General features: G+C 39.5%; 1 protein-coding gene across 2 annotated transcripts in view; it reads right to left on the reverse strand.

Moving 5' to 3' along the window:
• Positions 1 to 836: 836 nt before the first annotated feature.
• Positions 837 to 23,400, reverse strand: part of LOC108716982 (alpha-2-HS-glycoprotein) — a 30,518-nt gene continuing 7,954 nt past the window's right edge. Inside the window, exons 1-7 of one of the 2 annotated variants that reach the window (XM_018263613.2) lie at positions 12,050 to 12,311; positions 10,634 to 10,744; positions 8,207 to 8,291; positions 5,044 to 5,207; positions 3,264 to 3,371; positions 3,067 to 3,156; positions 837 to 1,225 (exon numbers count right to left, since the gene is read on the reverse strand). In XM_018263613.2, the coding sequence (XP_018119102.1) occupies positions 974 to 1,225; positions 3,067 to 3,156; positions 3,264 to 3,371; positions 5,044 to 5,207; positions 8,207 to 8,291; positions 10,634 to 10,744; positions 12,050 to 12,250 (1,011 nt within the window). In that variant the 5' untranslated portion in view covers positions 12,251 to 12,311 and the 3' untranslated portion in view covers positions 837 to 973. Of the gene's footprint in view, positions 1,226 to 3,066; positions 3,157 to 3,263; positions 3,372 to 5,043; positions 5,208 to 8,206; positions 8,292 to 10,633; positions 10,745 to 12,049; positions 12,312 to 23,400 lie in introns of those variants that run through there. The other variant, XM_041563269.1, reaches the window with a different exon arrangement.

Below are 23,400 nucleotides of genomic sequence, written 5' to 3' on the forward strand. Positions count from 1 at the left end.
TCATATCCCTTCACCAGGTTTCTTAGAGTAATAACGTTTGTTTGTAAGGAACAAACAGAATGGTGGTCATCAAATGAAGCTTAAAAGATGGGGATCATCTCTCTAACATTAGTTCAGAATGAAAGGAGAAGCAAGACAGCCAACAGGAAAAAGATAGTTAGCAAATGATTTGGGCCCTAAAAAAACCTGCTGTTGGGTGCATTACACCACTGGTTACACCATCACTCTGTAACCAGAGTGCCAACTCCAAGCGGGAGCCAGATATAAGAGAAGCATGGGTCCAGTAGCAATAAAGCCTTTTTAGTGGCCAGATTTAATCCTAACCTCCAAGTTATCATATGGAAGGACTGGGCAATGCTACATACCTGGTGTAGTTACTTCTTATGATCTATGTAAAGTGCTGTGTAATTATGTCAGTGCTATATAAAAAAGGCTAATACAGGTATGGGTCCTGTTATCCAGAATGCTTGGGACCTGGAGTTTTACAGATACCAGATCTTTCCATAATTTAGGTCTTCATACCTTGAGTCAACTAGAAAATCAATTAAATATTAAATAAACCCAATATGCTGGTTTTGCTTCCAATTAGGATTAATTATATCTGAGTTTGGATCAACTACAAAGTGCTATGTTAGTATTACAGACGTGGATTATTTGGATAAAATTTGGATAAAATGGAGATGGCCTTGCCATGGCTTTCTGGATAATGAGCTTCTGGATAACGGATCCCATACTTGTAATGATAATTATGCCTTCAATGTCTGAAAACGTGAAAGTGTTTTCATTATATACTATTAAAGTTTATGCTAAATTCTTTGAAATAAATAGTCATGTCATATGCTTCAATGAACCAGCTTTTTATTCATTAAATGTCATTTTTTGTCAAGATCTAACAAGATCAATGCCATGTGTATAATTCCAGATCACCTATACAGTACAGTAAATACACGGGTAGTACAGATGTCGTGTGATATTAAAAGAATATCTTTTTGCCAGGACACCGAGGCCTAAGTGCATTAGGGCCTGAGTGTTTTCCAAACAGTGATCTCTTGACAGCAGACTTAGCCTGATGTAGATGAAGTAGAAGCTTTTCAGCTGAGTTGGATTCTGATGAGTGAGGACCAAGGCTGGAATGGCGTAGATTATGGTGAAAATGCCCATGAACTACTAGAGGTTGTGCAGGCACACCAATGCTTGGCACACCAGTCTGATCAACCTGGGGAGGCTACAAACACATACACATTATTATCATTATTATGGCTGCATGAATAAATTACTTGCTGAATGTATTTAAGCTTTTCGCCATATTTCATTTTTCTAAAAACAGCTGGTGTTTATTTAACAATCTCAATGTTAATTTGTGCTGATAGAAGGGCAAAAAATATTAACTTCATTAATATTACACATTCAATCACATATAGCCAGAATCAGTGGCAATATTGTTGTCAGGCAACTGTTTGAATAAAAAAAACTGACCTAATTTGGCCTTATACAAATCCCTTTATTAAAAATATTGATACACTAAAGGTCTGGCAAAGTATAAAGCTCACCATATGAGATAGGTAGTTCAGGTAAACTAGCCCCAGGCCTTCGGCAAGGGGAGCAGGCAATCCAAAAAACAAAAGCGTATACTCCTGGGCTCCACACACAGACCAGAATCAAAGTACAAAAGCAAAACATCCCAGAATCATCCCATGCATTTCCTGCATTGTGTTCTTAGTCACAGCATATGAAACGTGTAACTCTGTATCAGGGATGATTTGCTAATAAAATATTTTTTACTTTTGTTTGACTGGCCTGTGTGTGGTGTCCACGAGGGCCTAAACTTTTAGTTTTTAGATTACAACAAAATGAAGCTCTAAAAAGCCACATGCTCTGGTTGCCCTATGACTACAGGAGATACTTGAAAGTCATATTTATATATCTTGTAACCTATGAGTGCATCATTTATGTTTAGCAAAGATGTGTTCAGTGTCCAAAGGTATATTCTTATGTTATTTTGCTTTTCTATTCCTGACCATTTGGGGGATAACAGAAGAAAAGCAATGTTCCCTACAATAACAAGCCAACTTCTCATATTTTGCTCTTTACATGAGGTGATATGCATTTTAGGGGACAAGGCATATATTGCCCCAGTTGGGGCAAATTCATCAACCAAAAGTAAGCTGTTTTCCTAGACTAAGTTGGTATTCAGTAACTAGGTGCCAAGATAATGGCAGGTGTAAGATAAGATTTGTAAAGTTCACTAGGGATAGTGGAGCTAGAGGGCACCCAAATCAGAATAAATATAAATATATATATAAATAAATATATAAATGTCCCCCACCGTGGCCGGTATATATTTATATATATATATATATATAAATATCTATTACATTACATTGCATTCATATAAATTATAGCTAGTGGAGTATTTGCCCTATTGTTGCATGCTCAGCACTGATGCTAGTTGCACTGGTTTCTATACTGTCCTGTAGTAATTATCTGTATTAATTACTAATCAGCCTTACATTGTGACATTTCTATTCTATGTGTCCTGTATATTGTGAGTGGGTCCCTAAGCTCAGTAAGTGACAGCAGCACAGAGCATGTGCAGTGAATCAGTAGAAAAGAAGATGGGGAGCTACTGGGGCATCTTTGGAGACTCATATTGTTACTGCTAAAGGGCTGTGATTGCCTTGGGCTGGTACAGAAGCCCAAAACATTATGTACCACATTTCTAGCCTACATCTTTAGTAAAGCTTTAGTTCTCCTTTAAGGGTATGTTTTAAAATGATTAAAATGTTTCACACATGAGTGATAAATAATAGCATGAGTGATGAGCAACAACCATTAGGTTTTCTGGTATGCCACCACCATTAATTTGGGCATGGTATTGTAGTAACATGGGTGTGGTTTAAAAACAGGGAGTAGTCAACACTGGCTTCCATTATCAGCCCTCCACCACATATGCCAGATGAATTCCCTTCCTCTGTACCACCGACGTTGCACAGCACTGGTCTAGCACATTCTCTATCTCACAAGAACAGCTCCCCTTTAAATGTAATTTTCAAGAAAACATATAACCTGTGGTTCGTAGACAGTACACTGCATATCAAGCTCTTCATCCTGTGCCTCCGGGAGCTTGGTTACACTGCCAGCACAGGAGCCATAGTGCTAAAATTACATAACAAAATGTGTGTATGACATTATGATACATAGAACTTGTTAACATAAATAATTACATTAGATTTCAATGTTGGGATAAAAGAAAATTTACTTACAGCACCTTCTCCAGTCAGGGCTACACAGCTGTCCAAAGCAGCATTTTCATTTGAGCAGTTGCTTGCTGCAATAACAAACTCAACCTGCACTTTATTGTTGGCAGGTCCCTGAAACACAAAATAAAACACATATAATTCATTTATTTTGGATAACACTGCAGTATAAATGGTCCCACAAAAATACCACAGTAGGGGGTTGATTGAACAAACCATACAGGTGGTGATTGTGGTCATAAAAATTCAGGTAGGTGAGCTGATTTTCTATAATGGGCAGGACTAGGGTTGCCATCCGGCCGGTATTTTACCGGCCTAGCCCGTAAAACACCTGCCAGGGCTGGTATTACAAATTTACCGGCAATGTAGCTGCCGGTAATTTGTAATACCATTTACAAAATCCCCTGCCCGCCGATGAAAACTTATATTTTCGTTGGCTTCGGGTGGTGGCCCCGCCCCTTTGTGGCGCTATTCCACATGGCCCCACCCCTTTTGTGATGCCCCTCATCGGCTCCACCCTTTTTTGTGTCACGCCCCGCCCCTTTCTTTTCCGCCCCCCACCATGGCCGGTAATTTTTTTTTTTTAAAAGGTGGCAACCCTAGGCAGGACCCAGTCATGATATCTATGGTACAGTTTTTATTACTAAATTATATTGTTTATAATTAATTCTACCATTTAAAATTGTATTTCAAACAGTAAATGTATTTTGTTTAGTTGTAATATTGGTGTGTAGGCAGCCATCTCATTTTGCCTGATCCTGAGATTTCAGAAAGAGCCAGAACTTTACAATAGAACTGCTTTCAGATAAGATATTGCCTCTCCCACATGTAACTGGAGGAGTCACAGGGTGTTTTACTATTGAGTGCTGGCCTCATATCTACCACTAGTTGGGGCATGGGAGCATCTCTAGCAATGCACATGTCAGGAAACTGTTATTTTGCTAAAATCCCATTGTTCCATTAATAGGCTGCTGGGAAGGGAGCGGGTTGATATCACTCCAATTTGCAAAAAATCAGTTTGCTCTTTAAAAAAATGTATTTCATTGCAGGATTCTGCTGGAGTAGCACTATTACCTGATGTATTTTTTTTATTTTTATTTATTTTTTAAAGTTATTGCAACTCTGTTATTTTGATCATTAAACTCACCGCATTTCTCTCTTTCAATACACAATCACAACTGTTTGATAGCACCACTATTATCCTGTATGCTTGTAAACTGAGGATTTCCAGATAAGGGGACTTTCTATCATTTGGATCACCATACCTTAAATCTGTTATTTATATAATTATTTTAATTAAACCAATGTGATTATTTTGCCTTCATTGAGGATTCATTATATCTTAGTTGGGTTTAAGTACACGTGACTGTTTTATTATTACAGGAAATATTTTTTTTTTTAAAAAAAACAGTATCATTTGCTTATAATGGAGTCTATGGGAGATGGTCTCCCTGTAATTTGAAACGTTATGGATAATATTTTTTCAGATAAGGGATTCCATACCTGTATCCCAATAGGTCCTGGTGTCACCATTGACTAGATGCCTGCAGCATCCATTAGTGAGTGTCCCTGGTGCGGCTTACCTATCTGTCTGCAGAATAGCTGCTACCACATGAGAATATTACAGGGTGCTTTTAGGGAGATGTGTCTGTTTAAAGTCTTTCATATAACCCCCTGCCTTTTATTTCATATATCATAGAGTTATCATCAAAATTCATACATAGTATAAACTAGCAAAAAGCATTACATAGGATACAAATGTATAAAGTGCATGAATAACCTTTACCTGAATCTGAGCCCGACCAATTTCATGGAGCTTGTAGTACACAGTGTTATTCCCATTGTTGAAGCCAAGAAGAGCTACATCGACAGCATGAACCACTTGTGTGTCATTCAGAGGCGCCAGTAAAGGACAAGAGGAACAAGCCCGAAACACGTTTTCACCTGAATCTAAACATACCAAAAAAGACATGTCATCTTAACTGGGACAAGAGTCATGACATGCATGGGTGTCTGCAGAAGGCGGCAAGAGGGAGCAGTTGGTAACATCTCCAGTTAGTTTCAAGAAAATGTTTGTAAATGTAATTCCTGACAACACAAAATTTTTTTTATCCCACTCCAAGGCAAGCCTTAATAAGGTTATCTACTGCATTGTCATGAATAGGTTCATCTTCAGTGGGATGTTACCTTGATATATGATTTAGCTTTTTAAAACCCCTGGAAAAAAAAATTGTGGACACCCATGATGACACATATGACAATTACTTGATGCCTTAATATATAATTTCAAATGACTTTGAAGTGCTGGCAAACTTGTATTTTCTTTACCAGGCTGTTGTTAAGGTGACCATAGACGTAACAATTACGATCTTTCTTGTAAAAGTGTTTCTACACACACGTGTAGAGCTGAATCGTCAGATATACAGGTATAAACAATAGAATTCTACCTGTATCCAGGGCCGCCATTAGAAATCATGGGGCCTCGTACAACAACATTTTGGGGCCCACTAGCGCCCAAGCCCATCCCCAGATCCCACCCACTCCACCCAAGCCCCACTCCATCCCGCCCAAAGACCACACAGACATCAGCGCTAAAAAAGTAACCCCCAAGTTATAAAAAGCTATTGATGGTCAGGGCCCCCTTATAAGTTAAAAAACAAAACATTGGTGCCAGAGCCTCCTTTACAAGTTAAAAAAAATTGGGGCCCCAAAAAATATTTTTTTTAAAAACATTGGTGCCAGGGCCCTTCTTACAAGTTAAAAAAAATTGGGGCCCCAAAAAATATTTTTTTTTTTTTAGAAAACATTGGTGCCAGGGCCCCCCTTACAAGTTAAAAAAATTGGGGCCCCAAAATTAAAAAAAAAAACAAAAAAACATTGTTGCCACTGCCCCCTTACAAGTTAAAAAAAATTGGGCCCCAAAAAAGATTTTTTAAAGAAACATTGGTGCCAGGGCCCCCTTACAAGTTAAAACAAATTAGGGCCCCAACAAATATTTTTTAAAAAAAACATTGGTGCCAGGGCCCCCCTTACAAGTTAAAAAAATTGGGGCCCCAAAAAATATTTTTTTTTTTAGAAAACATAGGTGCCAGGGCCCCCCTTACAAGTTAAAAAAAATTGGGGCCCCAAAATTTTTTTTTTAAAAAAAAACATTGTTGCCACTGCCCCCTTACAAGTTAAAAAAAATTGGGGCCCCAAAAAAGATTTTTTAAAGAAACATTGGTGCTAGGGCCCCCCTTACAAGTTAAAACAAATTAGGGCCCCAACAAATATTTTTTAAAAAAACATTGGTGCCAGGGCCCCCCTTACAAGTTAAAAAAATTGGGGCCCCAAAAAATATTTTTTTTTTTAAAAAAACATAGGTGCCAGGGCCCCCCTTACAAGTTAAAAAAAATTGGGGCCCCAAAATTTTTTTTTAAAAAAAATATTGTTGCCACTGCCCCCTTACAAGTTAAAAAAAATTGGGGCCCCAAAAAAGATTTTTTAAAGAAACATTGGTGCCAGGGCCCCCCTTACAAGTTAAAACAAATTAGGGCCCCAACAAATATTTTTTAAAAAAACATTGGTGCCAGGGCCCCCCTTACAAGTTAAAAAAATTGGGGCCCCAAAAATTTAAAAAAAAAACAAAAAAAACATTGGTAGCAGGGATGTTACAAGTTACCCTTACAAGTTAAAAAAAATATTGGGGCCCCAAAAAAATTTTTCTAAAAAAACATTGGTGCCAGGGCGCTTCAGGACTTCATTTTCAGCTGTTTTCGTGACTTTGTGTCTTTTCGCCACTTCGGGAGTTCGGCTTCGGCTGTTTTCCTTCGGCACTTCTGCATTTCAGCTGTTGAGAATGGCCGCAGGCTTTGGCACTCTCAAGGGGGGCCTGGCTCTATTCAAAACTGCAGTACTGCCGGGCCCCCCTTCATGCCCGGGACACTTGTCCCCCCCCTTGCCCCCCCTCCCTGATGGCGGCCCTGCCTGTATCTGACAATTCAGCACTTAACAATGGCGGATGTTTGGGTGCCTTCAAAGGCAACCGATCAAAATTTTCTGTCCAGCCTGATCGACAAGCCGACCAATATTCAAGTCTTCTGCCAAAATCTGTCGGATCTTTTCCCACCATACACATGCTGAATATCATACGAAAATTGTATGATATTATCTGGAAATCTATGGCCACCTTTAGCACAGTTACTGGTAGCAACTAATCAAATCTTCTAACTTGTGATCCAAATTAATTGCTGATTTTATGGTAATACAATATAAATGTAAAATCCTCAGAGGTGTATTTTTTAATAAGGAATACCTAGTAAACCCAATGTTACAAATCTATGCAGAAAGCCACACAAGCAGGAAAAGAAGTTGAGAAGAAGAAGATGAGATGCATCCCTTGCTGAAAGGGGTTGCTGGTAACCTCTTTTGTTGAGTTAATCACTACACAACAGTTTGTGCCATTCGATGGCTCTGTCCTATCTTTAAATGGCCACTAGATGGTTCTGTTCTCTTTACGGAGAATAAATACAGCAGGCCCAGAGTGTATTGGGCAGGTAGAAAGACTGCACTGGGGCAGGATATGGATGACGTCAGCACACACTCTATTAATAGTCAAGTCTGCTGCAGAATGTTCTTGATTCTATGCAATCTGAATGAATAACTTATCATCCCTGTATAATATATTACTGTGAATCATGAGGATATCTTTGGATATCTTCACTGCTAAAGGGTTATGGTGGCTGTGGGCTTGTATAAAGTCCTTAAACATTTGTGTAACTTTTCAAGCCTAATTGTTTGGTGAATTTTAGTTCTTATTTACTAAAGTGCAGCCTGCAGAAGCTTCATGTAAAGTGAGACAATTTGTGGCTTACGTGAGACAATTTGTGGCTTACGTGAGCCAAACTTCTCCTTTGCTGTCGTAGCACACACTATCTTGTTAATAAAATATCGCACTATAGCATATTTACCTGGTTTAGATTTGCAGCTTACGCCAAGGACAGTAAAATTGCCATTCTGCTTCTGGAGTTTAATTTTGCAATCACCTTCCACTGCCTGTACAGGAATAATGTATTAGGCAGGTTCAGTTTTGTTCTTTAATTTTCACGCATTCCATAATACTGCAACTTGTATCCACATGGGGTTGGAGTTATGGCTGCCATTGTGTGCATTTCTCTAACCTCCTCTACAATTCGGTGTAGGGATCATAAAAATTTAATTTGTGCAGTTCAAAAGATGCACAGCTGATTTATTATACCACTAATTTGACCATAGGTATAATTTACTTTCTGTTTTGCATGCCCAGCATAAAAGCAAATTATTGTTTTTTTGATTCTATTATGAAAATGTACATCGATTATTCAGTTTTATTTATGTCATAAAGGGGTTTCAGGTAGGGCTGAAAGAGCATTAGTTGTTGCCCCAGAAAAGAAAGGGCTAATGTACTGTGTGGAGGGCAGCACGCAAAGTGCAAAAAATGGGCAGATTCAGCTATGATTTTGCGCTTTGTGCACTGCCTTCCACTCTAAATGAATTGCCACAAGTCTCTGTGCTCCACTTCAGAGCAAGGAAACTTGCGACCACCCCATGAGTACAAGATTGCCTGTATTTAGAACTGTATTTATAAGGGGTGAATGTGAGGGAAGCACATAGGAATCCCTGTCAGATACATAAGTTAGGGAGAAGTGACAGACAATGGCTCTGACAGGGCACTGCACTTTCCTTCTGCCCTGAGGCAGGCTTTAAGGACAAGGCTGGCCTGATCCCGCTGACACTGTGTAAAGTGCAGAGCACAGCCAGAACCCAGACTGAAGATTTAAATAAGCACTAATGGGTGCTCACAGACCTAATACTGCTACAGTATTAAGAAATATATTTATATACTGTATAAATAACACACTAAGGGGGTTATGGTTATGGAACTATAATGCTTAATAGCTTATAGGCAGGCTTTAGGCCAGGGGTCCCCAACCTTTTTTCACCCGTGAGCAACATTCAGATGTAAAAAGAGTTGGGGAGCAACACAAGCATGAAAAATGTTCCTAGGTGGTGCCATATAAGGGTTGTGATTGACTATTGGTAGCCCCTATGTGGAATGGAAACCTACAGAAGCCTCTGTTTGGCAGTACACCTGGTTTTTATGCAACTAAAACTCGCCTCCAAGCCTGGAATTCAAAAATAAGCACCTGCTTTGAGGCCACTGGGAGCAACATCCAAGGGGTTGGAGAGCAACATGTTGCTCACGAGCTACTGGTTGGGGATCACTGCTTTAGGCAAACATCTAGGGGCACATTTACTAAGGATCGAATTTCGAAGTGCTAAAACTTCGAAATTCGATAGTTAAAAGTTTTTTTTGTTTAAAATTAGCGGTTTTCGATCTAAATAAAATCGTCTGATCGACCGTAGAAATCGTTTGAATCGAATGATTTTCAAAAAAAAAAAAACGTTGACTTCTAAAAACTTAGCCAAATGTTGGCTATAGGTTGTAGGAGGTCCCCATAGGCTAACATAGCAATTCGGCAGGTTTAAAGTGGCGAAGTGTCGAAGTCGAAAAGACAGTACTTCGATTTTCGAATGGTCGAATATTCAAAGTATTTTCAATTCGAATCGAAGTCAAAGCCTAATTTGGCCTATTCGATGGTCGAAGTACTCAAAAATTAATTCGAAATTCGAAGTTTTTAAATTTTAAAATTCACTTTGAATTCACTTCGACCCTTAGTAAATGTGCCCCCTAGTGTGCCGAAGGTAGTCTGTTTAATTATAAAAAGTATTTCAAGAAATATTATATATAAATGCCATGGTCCTCCAGCCATCTTAGTATTCATCAGATTATAAAGCCAACCTCACACACACCTCATTTCTAGTTTTCTATTTCTATATTACAGGTATGGTATCTTTTATCCAGAATGCTTGGGGCCTGGGGTTTTCCAGATAATGGATCTTCCTGTAATTTGTATCTTTGTATCTTAAGTCTACTTAAACGTCATTTAAAAACATTACTTAAACCAAATAGGCTGGTTTGCCTTCAATAAGGATGAATTATATCTTAGTTTTGATCAAGTACAAGGTATTGTTTAATTATAACAGCGAAAAAGGAAATTTTTTTTTACATTTTAATTATTTGCATAAAATGGAGTCTATGTTAGATGGCCTTTCCGTAATTTGGAGCTTTCTGGATAATGGGTTTCCAGATAATGATTCCTATACCTGTATTATCAATGCAGCAAAATGTAGGTTTCAGTGGTGTATCCAGATGTTACTGGGCCCCACAGCAAATTCATTTTAGGACCCCCAAAAGTTGTTCTGTTTTACCAATATATGTTGACATTGCACATTACTTAGGGCCTTATGGGGCCCCCCCTAAACCCCCTGGGACACCCTGCAGCCGCATAGCATACCTGTTCAGCTCTGGGCCTCACTGGACAGTTCTCAGCAGGTGTGGGACTAACCCAAGGACATTTTGACTCCAGAAGGTCAAGTTCCACGTAGAATATTTCTCCATTGACTGTCTAAAACAGAAACACAAAAACTCTTTAACACCTGCTAGATGAAATACAAATAGATATTCATCCCTCCAAAGAAGGGATCCTTGCAAGGAAGAGTTGTTCATATTCTTGGTACGTTAATGTTTCTTAAAGGAATTAGGAAAAATACCAGCAGCAAACTGAAAATTGAAGAAGTGCAAGGTTTATTCACCCCAAAAACATACAGAAAAAAGGCAACATTTCGGGCCACCTGGGCCCTTTATTAAGCCTCTCTTAGGGGCAGATTTATCAAGGGTCGTAGTGAATTAGAGGGAATTTTCTAAGTAAAAAAATTCGAAGTAATTTTTTGGATACCTCGGCCATCGAAAAGGATACTACGACTTCGATTCTAAGTAAAATAGTTAGAATATTCGACCATTCGATAATCGAGGTACTGTCTCTTTAAAAAACTTCGACTTCAATACTTCGCCAAACTAAAGCTGCCAAAGTGCTATGTTAGCCTATGGGGACCTTCTAGAGCAGTTTTCTATGTTTTTTGAAGTTGAATAAAAATCGTTAGATCGATCGATCCTTCGAACATTCGATTTTACTTCGACCGCAAATGGCCAAATTCGATGAAAAAAACTTTGACTTCGATATTTGAAGTCGAAGTAATTCAATTCAATGGTCGAATTTCAAACTTCAACTTCGAAATTCGACCCTTGATAAATCTGCCGCTTCATGTCTCTTAAAAGTCATCGAACCAAAAACTGATTTCTTTTTTTATTTTGCATATTTCTAAGCAACTTTCCAACACGTGTTCATTAAAGATTTTCAGTCCTTGTAAATGTAATTTTGCTTATCCCATTCTGTTCTCTGGGTCTGACTCTTTTTTAAAACAGTGTAACAAGATGTAGGTTCTCCTCCAGGTCATTGAATCAGCCGATTCAGGAGACAGAACCAGAAGTGTGAAGAGACAGGCAGATAAAGCTTTTGATAGCAATTACATTTACACATGATTTTAGTTGCATTGCTTGACAGAAAGTTGCTTAGAATTATGTTTTATTTCACTGTAAAAAAAAAACGTTTTTGGGCTGAGGCCGCTTGAAGTTTCAAGTTTGATTTTAAAATGTGTTTTAATGTGATTTAATTGGTTCATTAATGGGAATTACTTATTAAAACAACCAGATCATTTAACCTTCACTTACTGTATAACATGTTTCACATACATAATAATAAGATCAGTCTAAACCATTCTGCTTAATATTATCACTGAATACTCAGGGATGCTTAATCTGCTAAAAGCTGTTCAACAGCAGCTGGAAGGCCATGGGACTTGGTTATACCAACCTCAGGTAGAACATGGATGTCCTCCACCTGGTTGACAACAAACTTATATCCATGGTGGTGATTAGCATTGATGAAATGAAGAGCTTCTAAGGCTGCCTCATTGGCCTCTGGGCTATCACAGTCGACAATCCTCCCTGTTGGTTTTTTAGCTAAAGCAAAGGTAGTGCAAATGAATAACAAGGAGAGTAGAAGCAGCTTCATGGTGCAGCTATATTCCTGAAGCTTAATGGGAACTGTACCTAGGGATGGTGAATGTGACACTGATGGCACTGTCCTTATATATTTATATAAAGAATGAGATCAGACATGCCAGGAATAATATTTGTTCTGGCTCAATTTATCTGTACACATGGAAAACAAACATTTAGCAATTCTGAAATTCTGAGTGTTTAGTTAAATTTTCCCCAATGAGATGAGTCTCACTGGGGAGTACCATGCAGAGCAAGGCTTTAAATAAACTGGCCTAGATATGCATAACTTAAAACTGAAATGATGTAGATAGATAGCATCAAGTATTAAAATAAGGATAATAAGGCTAATTTGAGAGTCAAAAATTCATTGTGACTTTATAGACATTACACAAGGCGCCCCAATAAATGGGAGAATGAGAGTGGAAAAATGGAATCAAAGTTTCTTCTACAAATTACAACCTTACTTGTTTCTATTGCTTGCTCATTCCCTTTTCTATGGCCATCCAATAAATGGAGATAGTCTTACCCCACCCGAGGTGCAGTCTAATAGAGCCCACACTTGGGAAGCAATAGTTTTTTTTTTTTTTTAAATTGTCCCCACCAGCGCTAGGCCGCCCGCACCGGGAGAAGTTTCTGTTGTGGTCAGCCATGTTGCCCCACATGGCCTGTTTCTCTAGAGTGTGGCTTTTTTAGGATGACAGGTGCTCTTCAAAGAGGAACTCCACCCAAAAATGTTTTTGCTTAATGAAATAAAACATAATTTAAAGCAACTTTGCAATACACATAAAACATTGTCATTTGTTTTAAAATTATTGGTCAATGTATATATTATGTAAAACCGTTTTTGTCTGTACATTTTCTTTGAATTTCAGGTTCTGACTTTTAAAACAATAAAGTAGTTGATTGACAGACCTGAATAATTATCAAACTAGTAGCAGCTACTTGTCATGGTTACAAAATAGACAATAGTTATAATTGGCTTTGCTAAGACACTATGGGGGTTATTAACTAAAACTAAAGTTTTTCTGGTCAGGCTTTTTGGGACAAAAACTCGAATTTTTGGGACAAAATTTTTTTTAATTTATTATACCCCGATGCTGCAAAATGCCTGAATACGAAAATCCTCAAACCTGTCAAGGTCATGTATAAGTCAATGGGAGATGTCCCTATCCCAATTTGAAGATATTGTGGTTTACACTGGGTTTAGCCCGATAATCCGATTTGGGAGAAAAGTCAGAAAAAAATTTACGATTCGGGTTTTTGCTCAACTTTTTCTAATTTTTCGCTGATCCGATTTATTCGAGTTGTTTTAATGATAAATAAGGCAAAATTGTGGATGCGAGTTTGGTAGAGCTTTGTTTAAATAAAAAAAATGAGATAAATTTGAATTTAAGTAAATAACCCCCTATGTGTATTTTAGCAGCGGGAATTCTCAGTATTGTCCATAGCAGGGTACATTGTAGCCACAACAAGTAGCTGCACTATTAGGACAGTGGCCGACAGGGGGGGGGTTTGTCTCCCGTGATTACTTATGCGCAACTGTGGAAGCCAAATATCCCAAAAATTCTTCTCCATTGGAAATAACTGAAATTGCTGACTGTAAAACCAACATATTTCTCTACACATTCCTCTAGAGGCAACTTCAGTCTATAGTGATATGTTGGTTTTACTGTCACGGATTTCAGTTATTTCCAATGGAGACGTATTTTCAAGAGATCGATAGCTCGCAGTCACGCATAAATAATCGCGGGCTATAAATCTCCCCTTCAGCCACTACCCTTAGCTCCAGAGCTACTAGCAGCAGCGACTTTTTGTGGCTACACAATGACCACAAAATACCCTGCCATAAACAATACTGCTTCTGCTAAAACACACGGATGGGGTTATTTATCAAAGGCGAATTTTAGAGCTACTGTATGTGAGCTTTTTTAAACCTCGAATGAACTCACGACTCGAATGGTTTGTTATTTAAGAAAAACTTGAATGTAAAAAACTCAAATCAGCAAGTTTGAGTTGTGAAACCCAAAAACTCAAATTGGTCTCATTTTCTGCAAAAAATAAACTTGAATTGATAAAATTTTCGGGTTCCGGGACTCAAACTTGCAGAATCGGGTTTTTCCTGTTAAAATTTTTTCCTAAATAAGATACCATTCGAGTTTCGAGTTCATTTGAGGTATAAAAAAACTCTAACACTCAACTTTCGATAAATAACTCCTGTAGTGTCTTAGCAAAGCCAACTATCACTATTGTCTATTTTGTAGCTGTGACAAGTAGCTGCTACTTGAAGCTCTGTGTGTCTTCATCCTTAGGGTAAGGCCACACGAGGAGATTCGGGGAGATTTTGTCGCCTGGCGACTAATCGCCTCGTCTTTTTCGCGACTATCTCCCCGAACTGCCTCAGTGTTTTTCCCCATAGGCTACAACACAAAGTCGTCTGCGCTAATGCACACACGGCGATGCGTTTTCTATAATCGCCCGAAGTTGCCTCACTGAGCTATTTGTGCACTGAGCTATTTGTGCTATTGCCTCACTGAGGCAACTTTGGGCGACTATTGAAAACGCATCGCCGCGTGTGCATTAGCACAGGCGACTTTGCCTTGCAGCCTACGGGGAAAAACGCCGAGGCAGTTCGGGGAGATAGTCGCGCAAAAGACGAGGCGATTAGTCGCCAGGCGACAAAATCTCCCCGAATCTCCTCGTGTGGACTAGCCCTTAGACAGAACTAGCAGTGCAGAAAGGGACAAACAAATACCACTACAAACTCAAGTACAGTATACTGGAAAATTGGTTTAAAAATACATTTTCACTCTTTGGGTAAAAAATTTTTTTTGGGGCGGGGGGGTTTATATTTCCTTTAGCACTGTAAAAGTGTACAAAGCTATGGACCCAGGACTAGAGATCTGCCTAGTGTTTGTCTGGGCATAAGCTTTTATGACTCCTGTGGTTTAATAGCTACATTACACGGTATTAGGGACATGGATGCATTTCTTTTGGTTGAACAACAGATTAAGCACTTTAAAGTTATTGTGCTATGCCATTTTTTCTGTTACCTTTTATTTATCATGGATTTGTAAGGGTAATGCAACTTCCGCTGTATTGGGATGCAGTGGCTCCGGTACAGATACAGAAGGCTGATGGGGCTGATTCTCATGCCTGCATTTTTGAAGGCATTAGCCTTTAAAAAAAACTGTGTAAATAGTTTACACAATACTGCAGAAATAAAATAAGTAAAATAGAAATAAGTATACAGGCTGTTTAACTCTTTCAGTGCAAAATATTTGCTAATTGTCTCCAAGGGATAGGACAAGGAGTAGCAAGAAAAAATAAACATATGTCTGAAAAGCTGGAAAAGCTTTAATTACCTGTCACCATATGTCCATACCAAGCAATCAAATTGGCAAGATCTCTATTTCATGGATTTCTTCTATTAACTCCCCAAGCAGTCAAAAAATAGTTATATTATGAAAGGCCCCACATATGCTATTTGTATTATTAGTGCTTGCTGTGAAGGTGACATTCAACCTTAGCAAAGGAATAACCTATATCTTTAAAGTTGCAACACTCGTATAACTGATTAACCCAGGTCACGCAAGGACAACTTGACTGTGTCCAACAGAAACAGGGACATTGAGCTGCATTTGTGCAAAAGTAAAAAAATGAATAATTAAAAAACTTTTTAAAGAAAATTGATTATCATCATTTATAACCTTTATCCATATGTAGAAATTTTAATCGAGCAGGCTAATTGGTAAAGTTTGGTGCTCAAAATTTGGAGTCCATGTGGAGAGAAAACTATTTGCCCTGAAATGTGAAGGTCAAAATGTCAATATTTTTCTTTCTTAAAAAAAGAAAAAACACTTACCATTGCATTACACACCTCTAAATACAGGAGGAATGTGCATTTATTTTATTATGTTTTGTAGAATATATAGTTTAGTGATGCGCGGGTCAGAAAAAAACTCAACACACACTGACCCTAACCTGCAAAACTTAATCCGCACCCAACCGTAATCCGCAAAATGTTTCCATTGTAGGACCTGCACCCAACCTGCACCCAACCTGCACCCAACCTGTACCTGATCTAGCTCATGGCCAAGCTAGATTGAATACTGATTGATTGATTAATTGTAGATTGATTCCCAAAAGCAGCTCACACTGACTGGAGGCTCACCTGATGCTTTGTACAGGAAGCTCAGCAGTGGAGAGAGGCTGGAGGGCTGAAATACAGGTAGCAAGGTACTAGAGAGTAAGCAGAAGAGTCATAAAAGCAGGTCTGGGTCTGGGGCAGGCAGCAGAGGTTCACAGGTGAAGGTTAGGCACACGTCAAAACAGAAGGTAACGAATACAAAAAACATCAGGCACAAGTAATGAGCTTCATAACTGAGCACTGTTAGGCTAGTGTTTGGGCCTTTTAACACTGCCAGAAATGGTGTCAAATGTGGTTCTCAGTGTAGTGACGAAACATGCCATGACGCAAGTGTGCGCATCAGAATTCTGAGACGCGCTGGACCACAAATGATTCTTGCTTTCCATACAGTGGTGACGTGCTCTCTGCAGATGCATACCGAGGATACTATGGAGATCATTCACTAAAAATCGAATTTCTCTGGTCAGGCTTTTTGGGGCAAAAACTCAACCTCAAAAAACAAATTTTTCAAGATTTATTATACTTTATTTATGATACCGATGCTGCAAAAAGCCCCAATCCCAAAGTCCGCCATCTCATACCTGTCGAGGTCATGTATAAGTCAGATGTCCCTATCCCAATTTGAAGATATTGTGGTTTGTGCTGGGTTTAGCCGATAATCCGAAAAAACCTTCATTTTGTAAAAAAGAAATAGAAAAAAACACTTACCATTCCATTACACACCTCTAAAACAGGAGGGATGTGCATTTTTTATGACATGTGTTTTCAAGGTTGTTCAGGAGAGCCAGCGGCACTTAACACTTTGCAGTGCAGGAACTATATTGTGAGTGGGTAGGCAGAGGTTTGATGCCCCCCCAGAGGTAGAGGGCAGAATCATGATAAGCTACCTACATCCAACTGTGCTTTTAGGAAAGAGTATTAGAACATGACTACCACTCATTTGTAATAAAGGCACTAACAGCATTGGATCTATTGGCAGCTCTAAAAAAGGTGTCATTTTTTTAGGTAACAATTGCTTTATGCCCAATTTTAAATCACACATCAAATTATTTATTATGAACTAGGAGATAAAGTTTATTGTATATAAGCTATATGTCCCCAATAATTGTACCAGCAAAAGGAAATATTTTTGCTATAGCAGGAGAAATTGTAAAGGAAAACTATACCCCCAAAATGAACACTTAAGCAACAGATAGTTTATATCATATTAAGTGGCATATTAAAGAATCTTACCAAACTGGTATATATATTTAAGTAAATATTGCCCTTTTACATCTCTTGCCTTGAGCCACCATTTTGTGATGGTCTCTGTGCTGTCTCAGAGATCACCTGACCAGAAATACTACAACTCTAACTGTAACAGGAAGAAGTGTGGAAGCAAAAGACACACCTCTGTCTGTTAATTGGCTCATGTGACCTAACTGGTATGGTTTGTTGGTATGTTTGTGAGTACAGCGAATCCTACGATCCCAGGGGACGGCCCTTATTTTTTAAAATGGCAATTTTCTATTTATGATTACCCAATGGCACATACTACTAGAAAAAGGAAAATCAATTCATACTCACCGAGATTTTCTTTTCCTGGACTGAAGCATGGCAGTGGGCACTAATGGGTTAATCCCTCTCGACACCTGAAGGACAGGAAATGAGCTAATAAATTCCATGCCTCCCCCCCTCACCTCCATTCTCCACACTGTACGAGACGAAGTTCCCCAAAATTTTTAGGGAGGGAAACATGTGCCCACTGCCATGCTTCAGTCCAGGAAAAGAAAATCTCGGTGAGTATGAATTGATTTTCCTTTTTCCTGTACTTCACATGGCAGTGGACACTAATGGGAAATACCCAAGCAATGACAAAAAAGGGTGGGTAATATAAGTTTATTTAATCAGCAAAGCAGCCTGAAGGACCGAATTTCCAAAGGAATCTCGATCAGCAGCATGAAGATCAAGCTGATAATTTTTTACAAAGGTATTGGCAGAAGACCAAACCGCTGCTCTGCAAACTTCTTCGGTTGATGTCTGGGCCCGGCATGCCCAAGACGCAGCAATAGCCCTGGTAGAGTGAGCCTTAATAGATTGAGGACAAGGAACTGCACTGACCCTGTAGGCTTCTGAAATACATGATTTGATCCAGGATGAAACTGTTGATTTAGCCACCTGAGAGCCTAATCTTGGACCTGAAGATAGAATCAGTAGATTATCTGATTTTCTTATTGATTCAGTCCTTTCAAGGTAGGTTTTAACACCGCGAACAACATCCAGAGTATGCCATGATCTTTCTTCCTCGGATAAAAGGCAGGTAAGGCTATTTCTTGATTGATATGGAATTCAGATATCACTTTTGGGCGAAAGTCTTGAGGTAAACGAAAAATCAATTTATTCTGACAGAAAAACATGCAGTTATGATTAATCTTCAGAGCTTGGATCTCTCCTACTCTGCGGGCTGTTGTGATAGCTAACAAAAAGGCAATCTTCCAAGAAAGGAATTTGAACGAAATTGATTCCAGAGGTTCAAAGGGAGGCTTGGTAAGGGCAAGCAATACCAAATTAAGATCCCATGGAGGAGCTTTAGATATGATCCTAGTTTTTAATTTCTTTAACGCCAAGAAGAATCTTGCCACTAATGGAGAGGATGCCCAAGCAACTCCCGAAATGGCAGAAAGAGCAGAGACTTGGTTTTTCAAAGTTGCTGGACTGAGCTCCTTCTCAAATCCGGACTGCAAAAATTCCACAATATGTTCTTCTGTAATTTCAACAGATGATCTGTTAGATAAAGAACACCATTCCAAAAATTTGTTCCAATATTTGGAGTATTTCAAAGAAGTGGCAGGCTTCCTAGAAGCCAAGAGTGTTTGAACAGTGTTAGAAGATAGACCTCTTCCCTTCATCCTCTGCCTTTCAACTTCCAAACAGTCAATTTGAAGTGGCCTGGATCCGGATGAAATAGACAATCCTGCCTTAGAAGTTGAGGCTGGATTGGGAGTCTGAACGGTCTCCTCACTGCCATCTGGAATAATTGAGGAAACCAAAACCTCCTGGGCCACCAAGGTAGAATTATCAGAACAGATGACTTCTCTTCTCTGATTTTCCTCAGACACCTGGCAATTAAAGGAAAAGGTGGAAACAGGTAAGCCAATTTGAAATTCCATTGGATACTGAAGGCATCCACCTGGTCTGCTAGGGGATCCTGATTCTTGGAACAAAATCTCGGTAACTTCCGATTGTGCCTCATAGCCATGAGATCTATCTGTGGAATCCCGAATTTCTTCACAATTAATCTGAATATTTCTGGATTCAATTCCCATTCCCCTGGATGAGGCTGGAACCTGCTCAAACGATCGGCTAGAACATTCATCACTCCTGGCACATGGACTGCAGTCAGATCCTGCAGATGAAATTCTGCCCATACAAGAATCTCCTCCGTCAACTTCATGAGTTTTATACTCCTTGTTCCTCCTTGCTTCTTTATATATTTGACAGTTGTGGAATTGTCTGATTGAATCATCACCGACTTGGACCTGATCACTTCCAGAAAGTGAATTAGTGCGAGGTGAACAGCCTTCAATTCCTTCCAATTGGAGGACTGACTTGTCTCCCATATATTCCATTTGCCCCATACTGACAGATGAAGTAGATGGGCTCCCCAACCTGAGCCACTTGCATCGGTGGTCAACCTGATCCACTGGGGGGAGAAAAGAGAAATACCTTTCTGAAGATACTGTGTCTGAAGCCACCATCTCAACCTCTCGAGAACCGGAGGACTCACCAGAATGTACTGATCGGGTGAACGTTCTTTGCGCCATTGGGTCAGAAATGACAACTGGAGAGGCCTGATGTGAGCCATGGCCCATGGAACAGCGTCTATCGTGGCTGTTAGTTTGCCCAGGACTATTTGACAGAATAGAGCTGTAGTTATCGGAAAACTGAGAAGTTTCTGTACATGGTTTTGAACATCTAAGATTCTTTCTCGAGGGAGAAATATTCGAAAAAGAGTTGAATCGAAAGTGACTCCTAGAAAGTTGATAACTTGAGTCGGAGACAGACAAGATTTTGTTGTGTTTATGAGCCAACCGTGATCCTGCAAGGACCTCAACACTAACTTGACGTCGTGTTGAATCTTTTCCAAGGAATTCGCCTATACTAGAATGTCGTCCAGATATGAAAAGATTTCCACTTCCTGTAATCTTAGAGAAGCAATAAGGGGAGCTAGAACTTTCGTAAAAGCTCTTGGAGCAGACGCGAGACCGAATGGCAGGGCTCTGTACTGGTATTGAATCCCCATGGAATAAAACCGAAGATATTTCTGGTGACTTGCTGCGATGGGAATATGTAAATAGGCGTCTTGCAAGTCGATCTTGACCATCCAATCGCCGGGCCTTAATACTTGTGCGATTGATCTTACTGACTCCATACGAAAGGTCTTTTTTATTATGAATTGATTTAGGAACCTTAGATTTAGAATAGCTCTGAAATCTCCCGATTTTTTTCTTACAAGAAATAAAGGAGAAAAAATTCCTTTCCTTCTTTGGGTGGAAGGAACACGGATAATCACTCTCTTCACCAGAAGTTGATTCAGAATACCCTTGAGGGCAAGCAGAGCCTCCTTTGTTTTTGGAACTGCTGACTTTTGGAAGCGAGAAAAAGGAGGAATTTTTATGAATTCTATTTGGTATCCTCTTGAAATTACCTCTGATACCCAGAGGTCTGTCGTAGTTTGAGCCCAAACAGTTTTGAATTGTGAAAGCCTGGCCCCCACAGGAAACTGAAGGGCTCGCAAACCTTCAGAAGGATTTATTTCTATCAGGTTTGGAATCCTTCTTAACCTGAAAGGGCTGAGGCTTAGTCTTCCAGGATTGCCTCTGAAAATTTCTGCCTGGGCGGTAAGCTTTGACATCTTTAAATGAAGGTCTGTTACCCCTGAAAGTTGTTCTTCTCTCTTTCTTATCTTGGGGTAGAAAGGCTGATTTGCCAGCCGACGCCTTAGAGATAATATTCTCCAATTTTGGACCAAAAAGAAGATCTCCTTCAAAGGGGAGGAGCAAAGGTTATGCTTAGATGGTGTATCAGCAAACCAATGTCTGAGCCATAGGGATCTACGAGCTGCCACCACCAGACTCATATCCTTAGCCGCCAACTTGAGGATATCCATAGAAGCTTCAGCACAAAAATCATTTACTAATTGAATCTCATGAAGGGAATTTAGAATTTCCTCTCTGCTGACCTTTTGCTGTAAGGCTTCAACAACGTTATTTAACCAGATCTTATTAGCTCTAGCTAAGGAGGTAATAGCCACACACGGTTTACAAATAGATCCTGAAACACTATAGGCTTTTTAAGGATGGAGTCCTGCCGTCTTTTCCATCCTTTAGGGAGACCCCTTCATCTACAGGCAAGGTTGTTCTTCTTGCCACCCTGGTGATCGAAGCGTCAACCTTAGGGGGTAATACCCATTGTTTAACTTGATCCTCAGGAAAAGGATACATTTTTTTCATCCTTTTAGACAGAAAAAATCTTATCAGGAACATCCCATTCAGATTTAATTGTGGCTTTGACAACATCATGAATATGAAAGACACTGCTTTTTTTGGAAGATTTGAACATCAGGTCTGGTTGGGAAGAAGGTTCACAAGGAACATCCAAATTAAGGGTTTTCCTCATGGCCAGAATTAAAGGCTCTATGAAAGATGTATTAAACAACTCATCATCTGAATCCACTTCCCCTTCCTCTTGTGAATCAGAGGAGACACTATCGTCAGGAATGTGAACAGCTAAATCTGCTGTAGCATATGAAGTGGATGGTTGATTGGCAGAAACTTTAGCAAGTACATTATCTGTAACTTTTTCAACCATGTCAGACATAGATTTATTAAAGGAATCCTTCATCCATGACATGAAATTATTGAATTGCTCAGAAGACTGGGAGGTATTATTTTGATCAAAACAGCTCTGACAAACTTTTTTATCTTGAAGTGCAGGCAAAGAGCAGAAAATACATTCCTTTCTACAAGACTTCTCCCTCCCACGATCATCATCTCTTCTTCTATCAGAATGCCTATGATGTGGACTCCTTAAAATAAACAAAGATATTCATAATGAATACCAAACATATGAAAAGTGCAACAGCACTCAGATAGGTTGCAACTCACCCACTGGCAGCGGATCTAGATCGTCTAGAACTCATGGGTCAGCTAAAACATAAGCAGAATACACCCATAAGTAAAGGTAATACATACCAAACATCCCCAGTAGGCAGATTACTTACTGCAGTTGTGGAGGCAAATAGTAGCAGGCTCAGGGCATAAACAGCCAAAACAGCGTCTGGATAACAGGCAGCAAGATGGGGAACACAGACGCTGATTTAAAAACGCTGGCGCCAAAACGCAGCGTGATGACGTCACCGGCGCGTATCCAAGCAACGCGTCCAGGAAGAGCTCTGCAACCGTCTTACTGCGCATGCGCCTAACGGCTTCGCGTCTTACTGCGGCTATGGGCAACGAAAGGCCATTATCTCCTAATGGAGATCTCTCCTAAAGACAAGGCTCCGGAGACTTTGAGGCAAACCCCCTCTGGTGCCAGTAAAAGGTGATAAAACACTTCCTTCACTTCCTTCGTCGAGGACAGGAAAGAGAATGGGGGTGAGGGGGGGAGGCATGGAATTTATTAGCTCATTTCCTGTCCTTCAGGTGTCGAGAGGGATTAACCCATTAGTGTCCACTGCCATGTGAAGTACAGGAAAAGTATATTATTATTAAAATGGTTTATTTACATGAAGCAGGGTTTTACATATGAGCTGTTTTATGCAATATCTTTTTATAGAAACCTACATTGTTTGGGGGGTATAGTTTTCAAAGATTTTGACTGTCTTTGGTTCCTTTTGTTCTGAACCAACCTATATTGATGCTCTAAACCACTAGATAACCGCCAGCTATTCTAACAAATTAGATTATCCTACAAAGTATAATCTGACAGGAGGGTTTTTGAAAGAAGATTTTAGCAGTGAACAAGGGAAGAGA

Source organism: Xenopus laevis, chromosome 5L (assembly GCF_017654675.1).
Source record: "Xenopus laevis strain J_2021 chromosome 5L, Xenopus_laevis_v10.1, whole genome shotgun sequence".
In the NCBI taxonomy this organism is placed as follows: domain Eukaryota; kingdom Metazoa; phylum Chordata; class Amphibia; order Anura; family Pipidae; genus Xenopus; species Xenopus laevis.